Genomic DNA, 10,338 nt, shown 5'->3' on the forward strand with positions numbered 1-10,338 from the left:
AAAATCCAAAAAAATTCCCCAAAATCCAAAAAAAAATCCCCAAAAATTCCCTAAAATAAAAAAAAACTCCCTAAAATTCCCAAAATTCCCCAAAATCCCCAAATTTCCACCCAAAATTTCCTCAACTCTCCCCTGAAATTCCCCAAATCCACCCAAAAAAATTCCCTAAAATCCCAAAACAATCCCCAAAAAATCCCCCAAAAAATTCCAAGAAAATCCAAAAAAATCCCCAAAAAATCCCCAAAAATAAAAGAAAAAACCCAAAAATAGTCCCAAAAAGCCCCAAAAAATACCCAAAAATTCCCACGAATCCCCAAATTTCCAGCCAAAATTACCCCAAATTCCCCAAATTTCCCAAGATTTCCCAAAATTCCCTCAACTCACCCCCAAAATCCCCAAAAATCCCCAAAAAAATCCCCAAAATCCCCAAAAATCCCCAAAAAATCCCCAAAAATCCCCCAAAAAATCCCCAAAATCCCCAAAAATCCCCAAAATTCCCCAAAAATCCCCCAAAAAACCCCCAAAATTCCCAAAATCCACCCAAAACCGCCAAAGAATTCCCTAAAATCCAAAAAAAAATCCCAAAAAATATTCCCAACAATTTCCAAGTTTCCACCCAAAATTCCCCAAAAAATTCCTAAAAATTCCCAAAAAGTTCCCTAAAATTCCCAAAAGTCCCCAAAATTGCCCAAAATTTCCCCAAAATTAAAAAAAAATCCAAAAAAATTCCCCAAAATCCCCAAATTTCCACCCAAAATCCTCCCAAATCCTCCCCAAAGTCCTCAAATTGAAAAAAAATCCCAAATCCCCTTAAAACCCAAAAATCCCCAAAATTCCCCAAAATCCCCAAAACTAATTCAAATTCCAAAAACCCAAAAATATAAAACCCAAATCCAAAAAATCCCAAAACAAAACCCATAAAACCCAAAACCCCCAAAATCCCCAAAATCCAAAATCCCCACCCAAAACCCAAAAATCCCCAAAAAATCCCCAAAATCCCCAAAATTCAACCCCTAAATCTCAACCCCAAATCCCCCACAAAATCCCCAAAAAATTCCTTTCAAATCCAAATTCCCAAACCCCAAATCTCCCAAAAAAATCCCCATAACCCCAAAATTCCCCAAAAATCCACATAAAAACCCCAAAAACCCCTAAAAAACCCCCAAAAAATCCCCCAAAAAATCCCAAAAAATCCCAAAATATTCCAAAAACCCCAAAAACCCCCAAAATTTTGGGTTTTTACATCTCCCCACTGATGTACTCCAGAAAATCCCGAATCTCCTTAAGGAAAACCCCAAATCCCCTCCAAATTCCCCAAAAATCCACATAAAAACCCCAAAAATCCACATAAATCCCCTCAAAATCCACGTAAAAACCCCAAAAAATCCACATAAAAACCCCTAAAAAACCCCCAAAAAATCCCAAAAAATCCCCAAAAAATCCCAAAAAATCCCCAAACCCCAAAACCCCAAAACCCCCCAAAATTTCGGGTTTTTACATCTCCCCACTGATGTACTCGAGCCGTTTCCCCACAGTGGTTTTTGCCTCCTGCAGCTCCTGCCTGACCAGCACAGGACCCAACAGCTTGAAAATGGGGTTGGAATCGTCCAGCAGGTTCAGTTCCTAAAAAAATATTGGGATTTTGGGGAAATTATTGGGGTTTTGGAGGAATTTGGGGTTTTGGGAAAATTTGGATTTTTTTGGGGGAAAAATGGGGAGTTTTGGGGGAAAAATTGGGGATTTTGGGGGAAAAATTGGGATTTTGGGGGAAAATATTGGGATTTTGGGAGAAAATGGGATTTTTGGGGGAAAAATGGGGGAAAAAATGGGATTTTTGGGGAGAAAATATTGGGGATTTGGGGGAAATTTGGGAGTTTTGAGGGGAAAATATGGGATTTGGGAGAAAATGGGATTTTTGAAAAGGAAAATTGGGATTTTGGGTGAAAATATTGGGATTTTTGGAGGAAAAATGATTTTGGGAGAAAAATGGGGGAAATGATTTGGGGGAATTTGGGGGAAATTTAGGGATTTTTTGGGGGAAATTTGGAGTTTTGGGAAAATATGGGATTTTTGGAGGAAAAAATGGGGTTTTTGTGGGGAAAAATTTGGGATTTTGGGGAAAAAATTGGGATTTTGGGGTGGATATGGAGGTGGCTGAAAGGCAAGGGGGGCTCAAGAGGGGAGGCCAGATGCTAGGGTTACGGGTGGTGAAAAAATTGGGATTTTGGGGAAAAAATTGGGATTTTTGGGGGAAAAATTTGGGATTTTTGGGGAAAATTTTTGGGATTTTGGGGGAAAGATTGGGATTTTGGGGAAAAAATTGGGGTTTACAGTGGAAAAATTGGGATTTTGGGGGAAAATGATTTTTTGGGGAAAAAGGGAGATTTGGGGGGAAAAATGGGGATTTTGAAGGGAAAAAATATGGGATTTTTTTTGAAAATATGGGATTTTGGGGGAAATATTGGGATTTTGGGGAATTTGGGGTTTGGGGGGAAATTTGGGATTTTTTTGGGAAATAATATTGTTTTTGGGGCAGATTTTGGAGCAGATGTTGGGGGTATTTTTGGGGTGTTTTGGGGTTATTTTAGGGTGTTTTTGGGGCAGATTTGGGGTATTTTTTTGGTATTTTGGGGATATTTTTGGGTTATTTTAGGGTGGTTTTGGGGCAGAGTTTGGGGTATTTTAGGGGCAGATTTTGGGGTATTTTAGGGTATTTTTGGGGCAGATTTTGGGGTGTTTTGGTCTCACCTCCTGCACGATGTTGTTCTCAGTCAGTTGAGTCTCCAGTTTCTGTCTCGCTGCCACTGCTCTGCCCAGCTCTGGGAAAATCCAAAATTTGGGTCAGAAAAACACAAATTTGGGGTTAGGGAGATACAAAATTTGGGGTCAAAAAGAGACAAAATTGGGGTTAGGGAAACCCAAAATTGGATTCAGGAAAACCCAAAAATTTGGGTCAGAAAGACACAAAAATTGGGGTCAGAAAAACCCAAAATTGGGGTCAGGAAAACCCAAAACTTGGGGTCAGAGAGACACAAAAATTTGGGGTTATAAAGACACAAAATTGGGGTCAGAGAAACCCAAAATTTGGGTGCAGAAAACCCAAAAATTTGGGTTGGGAAGATCCAAAATTTGGGGTCAGAAAGACCCAAAAATTGGGGTCAAGAAAACCCAAAAATTGGGTCAGAAAGATCCAAAATTTGGGTCAGAAAAACATAAAAATTTGGGCTTAGAAAGACACAAAATTTGGGTTAGGAAGATCCAAACTTTGGGGTCAGAAAGACACAAAAATTGGGGTCAGGGAAACCCAAAATTTGGGTCAGGAAAACCCAAAAATTTGGGTCAGAAAGACACAAAATTGGGGTTACAAAGACACAAAAATTTGGGTCAAGAAAACCCAAAATTTGGGTCAGAAAGAGACAAAATTTGGGTCAGGAAAACCCAAATCTGGGTTTTTTTGGGGCAGATTTTGGGGTTTTTTCTGTGGGATTTTGGGGTTTTTTTGGGGTTATTTTGGGTTTTTTTTTCCCAGGAAATTTTGGCGTTTTTTTGGTGGGATTTGGGGTTGTTTTGGGAAAGGATTTCAGATATTTTAGGGAGATTTTGGATTTTTCAGGTGGATTTTGGGATTTCTTTTAGGGTATTTTTGGGTTTCTTGGGGGAGATTTTGAGGGTTTTTTTAGAGGGATTTTGGGGTTTCTTGGGGAGATTTGGGGTTTTTTTTTTGGAGAGGAGATTTTGGATTTTTTAGGGGGATTTTGGGATTTTTGGGGGCAAATTTTGGGGTTTTTTGGGGGTTTTTTTTGGGGGTTTTCTCACCTTTCTGCAATTGCTGATATTTCTCCAGCTCCCCCTGGAGCTTCTTCTGCAGCGACTCTGCCATTTGGGGCTTTTTTTGGGGAGATTTTGGGTCATTTTTGGGGAAATTTGGGTCACTTTGGGGAGATTTGGGTTATTTTTTGGGGATTTTGGGTCATTTTTTGGGATCTCCCCACCCCAAAATCCCCCCTGACCCCACAGGAACCCAAAAAAACAAATTCCAGAGTCCCCAAAACCCCCAAAAAACCCTAAAAATCCCCCAAAAAATCCCCCAAAATCCCCCCAGATGGGTTTGGGATCCCAAAATTTAAAAAAAAATCCCAAAAATGCACTTGGAAACCCCAAAATCCACCCCAAAAATACCCCAAATCTCCCCAAAAATCCCCCCAAAAAATTCCCCAAATCTCCCCAAAAAAATTCCCAAAAATTCCCCAAATCTCCCCAAAAAAATTCCCAAAAAAATTCCCCAAATTCCCCCTAATTTCCCCTTAAAGGTTTAATCTTTTAAATCCTTCAGAATCCTTAATAAATCTTTAAATGTTGTTAGTTGATGTTTAATTGAATTTTTAATTTTTTCTTATGGTTTTATAATAATGAAGAAAAAAATTTAAATAATAAAGTAAATAGTAAAATAAATTGTAATAAAATAATAAAGTTATTATATCAATTAATTATTATTTTAAATATAATATTAATTATTAAGAATATATTATTATATATTAGATATAAATATTAGATATTATAATATAATAATTATTATATTAATTAATTATTATGATAAAATAATAAAGTAAAAATAAATAAAACTAAATAATCCTTACAAATCGACCAAATTCCATCCTGGAGACCCCAAACCCATCCTGGATACCCCAAATTCCAAAATTCCCCAAATTCCCCCAAAATTCCCCAAAATCCCCCAAAATTCCCTCCTGGATCCCCAAATTCCCCTTAACTCCCCAAACCACCCCAAATTCCACCCGCGATGCCCCAAATCCCTTCCGGATCCCTCAATTCCCCCAAATCCCCCAATTTTCCCCAAATTTCTCGTTTTTCCCCATTTTTCACCCTCCGCTCGCCGCGCGCCGCTCCGAGCCGCTCGGCCAACGCAACGCGCATGCGCAAACCACGCTCACCCCTCCTAACCCCGCCCACAATTTCCATTTATGGGCAAAGCCCCGCCTTTCTCCCGCTAAACCACGCCTATCATATCCATATATGGATATAACCACGCCTCCTTTCTGGGCGCGCCCTCTGCCCTCCACGCATGCTCACAGCGCCGCTTCATAGTTCAATCCCGCCTTTTTGTCCATATATGGACATCGCCACGCCCACCCCTCAGGCCACGCCCCCTCGCCGCTCTCCCTCAGAGCCCTCAGCGCTGCCGCCCCCCCCTCAGCGCGGATTTTGGGGCGAATTTGGGGGATTTTGGGGCTCCCCGAGGTGAGCGATGGGCCCCAGGAGGCGGCGGTGGCGGCGAGGGGTGGCCAAGGTGGCGCTGGTGGCCCTGGGGCTAGCGGTGCTGGGCGTGGTGGCGAGCGGGCGGGGAGAGGAGCTGCTGGCCGAGGCCCTGGCGGCCTGGGGGGAGTGGGGGGGGAATGAGGGGCCAGAAGTGGAAATTGGTGGTCCAGGGGGTGGAATTAGTGGCCCAGGGGCCATAAATGGTGGTCCAGAGGTCATTAATGGGGGTCTAGGGGTTGGAATTGGTAGCCAAGGGGGTGGGATTAGTGGCCCAGGGGCCATAATTGGTGGTCCAGGGCTCATTAATGGGGCTCCAGGGGTCGCAATTGGTGGTCCAGGGGGTGTAATTAGTGGCCCAGGGGCCATAATTGGTGGCCCAGGGGTCTCAATTGGTGGCCCAGCCGCCCCAATTAGTGGCCCAGGTGTCATTAATGGTGGTCCAGGAGTCATTAATGGCCATCCAGGGGTCGGAATTGGTAGTCCAGGGTCCATAATTAGTGGCCCAGGGTCCCCAGTTAGTGGCCCAGGGTCCATAATTAGTGGCCCAGGGTCCCCAGTTAGTGGCCCAGGGTCCATAATTAGTGGCCCAGGGTCCATAGTTGGTGGCCCAGCTCCCCCAGTTAGTGGCCCAGGGTCCCCAGTTAGTAGCCCAGGGTCCCCAGTCAGTGGCCCAGCCGCCCCCCCCGGCTGCCTGGGTGTCCTGTCGGGTGGCTCGGGTGACCTGGACTCTCCCAGCCCCTCTGTCACCCCCAGGCTGCTGCTGTCCCCCCCGCCCTGCTCGCTGTCCCCAGCGCCATTCCTGCTCATCCTGGTCCCCAGCGCCACCTCCCACCTGGAGCGGCGCCAGGCGGTGCGCGACACCTGGGGGGGACCTTGGGGACACTCCTGGGGACACCGCACGGTGTTCGTGGTGGGCAAACCCCGCTCGGGGGACACCCAGCGGGAGCTGCAGCGGGAATGGCAGCGACACCGCGACGTCCTGCAGGGCGACTTCGGCGACACTTACGCCAACCTCACCCTCAAAACCTTCCTGCTGCTCCGCTGGGCCACCGCCTGCTGCCCCGCCGCGCCTTTCCTCCTCAAAGCCGACGATGACGTGTTCCTCAACGTCCCCGCTATCGCGACATACCTGTCGCGCCCCGCCACCCCCCGCCGCCTCTACCTGGGCCGCGTGCACTGGCGGGTGTCCCCAAACCGCGACCCGCGCAGCCGCCACCACGTCCCCGTGGATTTGTACCCCCCCAGCACCTTCCCGCCCTACTGCAGCGGCACGGCGTACGTCCTGTCGCGACAGGCGGCGACAGCGGTGCTGCGGGCGGCGGCGGGGGTGGCGCGGGTGGCGCCGGAGGACGTGTGGCTGGGGCTGTGCGCGGCGCGGGCGGGGGTCGCGGCGCGGCACTCGGCGCGGTTCGGGGGGTCGCTGCGGGTCCCCGCGGATCGCTGCTGCCTCGGGGGGGCGCTGTTCAGCGCGCACGGGGTGCGGCCCCCCGACATGAGGGGCGTCTGGGGGGAGGTAAGGGAGGGGACGGGGGCGGTTTGCGGGGGGCTGGAGGGGGTTTTGGGGGTGTTGAGGTGTAGGGTGTTGGCGTTGGGGGAGTGGGTGTGGGGGAAGGGGGAGTGACGTCATTGGGGGTGTGACGTCATTGGGTGGGGACAGCCCGATAGTGGGGGTGACTACCCCGAAATGGGAGTGTGACGTCATTTGGGGGTGTGACGTCATTGGGTGGGGGAAGCCCAATAGTGGGGGCGAGACTCCCCCTGAAATGGGGGGGTGACGTCACGGGGTGACGTTGTGGGGAGTGATGTCATTGAGGGTGACGTCATGGGTGGGGGAACCACCCCCAGTGGGGGTGAGAAAACACCCCCCCCCCCCAAAATGGACACGGACTCTTCTAAATAAGGGAGTGACGTCATGGGGATGACGTCATGGGTGGAGCACCCCCAGTAGGGGCGAGACTCCCCCCCGAAATGGGACATGAACCCTCCTAAATGGGGGAGTGACGTCATGGGGGTGTGACGTCATGGGTGGGGACACCCCCACATTGGGGGCGACTCTCCACCGAAATGGGACATGAACCCTCCTAAGTGGGGGAGTGACGTCATTGGGGTGTGATGTCATGGGGAGTGACGTCATGGGTAAGACATCCCCCCCGAAATGGGACATGGACTCCTCTGAATGAGGGAGTGACGTCATGGGGATGACGTCATGGGTGGGGGAACCACCCCCAAAATGGGACAAGGACCCGCCCAAATGGGGGTGTGACATCATGGGGGGTGTGACGTCATTTGGGGTGACGTCGTGGGTGGGGACACCCCACATTGGGGGCGAGTCTCCCCCGAAATGGGACAAGGATGCCTCTAAATAAGGGAGTGACGTCATGGGGATGATGTCATGGGGATGACGTCATGGGTGGGGTAACCAGCCCCAAAATGGGACAAGGACCCTCCGAAATGGGGGAGTGACGTCATTGGGGTGTGTGACGTCATTGGGGGGTGACATCGTGGGTGGGGACACCCCCGTAGTGGGGGTGACACCCCCCCGAAATGGGACCTGAGCCTTCCTACATGGGAAGTGACGTCATGGGGGTGACGTCATGAGTGGGGGAACCTCCCCCCCAAAAATGGACATGGATCCTCCTAAATGGGATGACGTCATGGGGGGGGTGACGTCGTGGGTGGGGAGACACCCCGCCCCCCCCGAAATGGGACATGGACTCTTCTAAATAAGGGAGTGACGTCATTGGGAGTGTGATGTCATGGGGTGTGACGTCACTAGGGAGTGACGTCATGATAGAGTGACGTCATGATAGAATGACGTCACGGTGGGGGGGCACACCCCCACCCCACCCCCCAAATGGGATATGGACCGTTCCCAAAATGGGGACAGCGGTTGGGGGAGTGACGTCATGGGGGTGTGACGTCATCGGGTGTGACGTCATGGGTGGGGGAACCACCCCTGCCGAATGGGACAAGGACACCCCAAAATGGGGACAGCAAATGTTGGAGTGACGTCACGGGGGGACATCCCCCAATGGAGACAGGACCTCCCAAAAATGGGGAGGTGACACCCTGGGGACACCAGAAATGGGGACAAAGCTCCCCCAGGCGGGGCTGAGGGTCTCTGGTGGCTTTGCTGGGGACGTGGCGGTGACACTGATGTCACACATGGGGACACCGGATGGTGACACTGATGTCACATGGGGACACCAGATGGTGACACTGATGTCACACCTGGGGACACCAGACGGTGACATGGCGGTGACATGGTGACAAAGGTGTGGAGGACGTGGCAGCGGTGGCATTGTCACCCCCTGAGTGACACGGCTGGGACACGCTGACCTGGCATGGTGACACGGATGTCACACGGATGTGACACAGGTGGCACACGGTGACACAAGGACACGGAGCCCGCGAGGTGACAGAGATGTCACACGGATGTCACACGGACCCTGGATGGTGACACAGCTGTCACACAGTGACGTGGACCCCGCGAGGTGACACGGATGTCACACAGAGGGTGACACGGATGTCACATGGAGTTGGGACAGTGACACAGCTGTCACCTGGATAGCACTGGTGCAGTGACATGGATGTCACCCGGACCTGGCATGGTGACACCAATGTCACCCGATGTCACCTGGAGCTGGCACAGGGACCTGGATGTCACCTGATGTTTCCTGGATGTCACCTGATGTCACCCAGCCCTGCCACAGTGACCCTGATGTCACCCGATGTCCCCCAGTGGCACAGATGTGACACACAGACCTGGGACAATGACAGGGATGTCACCTGGACGTGGCACAGTGACCCCAGTGTCACCTGGATGTCAGCTGGAGCTGGCATGGTGGCACCAATGTCACCCAAGGACGCAGATGTGACACCCAGGTGTCACCTGGAGCTGGGACAGTCACCTGGATGTCACATCCTGATGTCACCTGGAGCTGGCACAGTGACCTGGATGTCACCTAGAGTCACCTGATGTCCCCCAGTGTCACCCAAGGACACAGATGTGACACAGAGATGTCACCTCAATGTCACCCTGATCTCACCTGGAGCTGGGACAGTGACACTGATGTCACCTGATGTCACCTGGAGCTGGGACAGTGACACTGATGTCACCTGGAGATGTCACCTGATGTCACCTGGAGCCGGTGTGGTGACACTGATGTCACCTGGATGTCACCTGGAGCTGGCACGGTGACACTGATGTCACCTAGATGTCACCTGGATGTCCCCCAGTGCCACCCCAATAAAGTCCCCAAAGCTGGTGACACGGCGGTGGCCTTGGCTGGAGGGGATTTGGGACACTGGGGACACCAACATGGGGATTTGGGGACAATCTGGGACCCAAAAATGGGGATTTGGGACACTTTGGGGACTCAAAAATGGGGAGAGAAATTGCAAAAATGGGGATTTGGGACATTGGGGACACCAGAATGGGGACTGGGGACATTTGGGGACCCCAAAAATGGGAAGGGATGGAACTGGGGACATTGGGACCCCGAAAATGGGGAGAGAGACCCCAAAATGGAGGAGGGGACACTGGGGACACCAAAAATGAGGACACCTTGGGACCCAAAAATGGAGATTGGGGACCCAAAAATGAGGATTGGAGACACTTGGGGATACCAAAAATAGGGATTGGGGACCCAAAAAATAAGGCAAAAAACCCAAAAGTGAGGATGAGATACTTTGGGGACCCAAAAATGGGGATTGAGGACCTCAAAATGGGGATTTGGGACATTGAGGACCCAGAAATGGGGAGAGAAACCCCAAAAATGGGAACAGGATCTGAAATTGGGATTTGGAGACCCAAAAATTGGGATTTTGGGGACCCAAAATGGGGACTGGGGACACCAAAATTGGGAACTGGGGACCCAAAAAATGGGAAAAAAACCCAGAAATGAGGATTGGGGACACTTTGGGGACCCAAAAATGGGAACTGGGGACATTGGGGACCCAAAAAAGAGGATTTGGGACACTTTAGGACCCCAAAAATGGGGAGAGAAACCCCAAAATTGGGAATGGGACCCTAAAATAGGGAATTGGGGACCCAAAAATGGG

At 50.2% G+C, this 10,338-nt stretch overlaps 2 protein-coding genes and 1 long non-coding RNA gene across 3 annotated transcripts; 1 reads left to right on the plus strand and 2 right to left on the minus strand.

Annotated features, from left to right (window-relative positions):
• Positions 1-1,482: 1,482 nt before the first annotated feature.
• LOC146421479 (prefoldin subunit 6-like) lies at positions 1,483-4,934 on the minus strand. The gene is made up of 4 exons (XM_085047397.1): positions 4,882-4,934; positions 3,817-3,886; positions 2,749-2,819; positions 1,483-1,623 (listed from the first exon to the last, which is right to left on the minus strand). The coding sequence occupies exons 1-4, from the start codon at positions 4,930-4,932 to the stop codon at positions 1,495-1,497; spliced, it is 321 nt and encodes a 106-aa protein (XP_084903523.1). The 5' UTR covers positions 4,933-4,934; the 3' UTR covers positions 1,483-1,494.
• Positions 4,935-5,156: 222 nt separating this feature from the next.
• Positions 5,157-6,970, plus strand: LOC146421480 (beta-1,3-galactosyltransferase 4-like). Its single transcript, XM_085047158.1, has 2 exons — positions 5,157-6,787; positions 6,932-6,970. The coding sequence occupies exons 1-2, from the start codon at positions 5,264-5,266 to the stop codon at positions 6,968-6,970; spliced, it is 1,563 nt and encodes a 520-aa protein (XP_084903284.1). The 5' UTR covers positions 5,157-5,263.
• A 1,886-nt stretch (positions 6,971-8,856) lies between these two features.
• Positions 8,857-9,513, minus strand: LOC146421481 (uncharacterized). Its single transcript, XR_014848683.1, has 3 exons — positions 9,436-9,513; positions 8,992-9,185; positions 8,857-8,930 (listed from the first exon to the last, which is right to left on the minus strand). It is a non-coding gene; the product is annotated as an uncharacterized LOC146421481 (long non-coding RNA).
• Between the last annotated feature and the right edge of the window lie 825 nt (positions 9,514-10,338).

Source organism: Lichenostomus cassidix, unplaced genomic scaffold (assembly GCF_008360975.1).
Source record: "Lichenostomus cassidix isolate B80296 unplaced genomic scaffold, HeHo_3.0 HiC_scaffold_33, whole genome shotgun sequence".
Classification (NCBI taxonomy): domain Eukaryota; kingdom Metazoa; phylum Chordata; class Aves; order Passeriformes; family Meliphagidae; genus Lichenostomus; species Lichenostomus cassidix.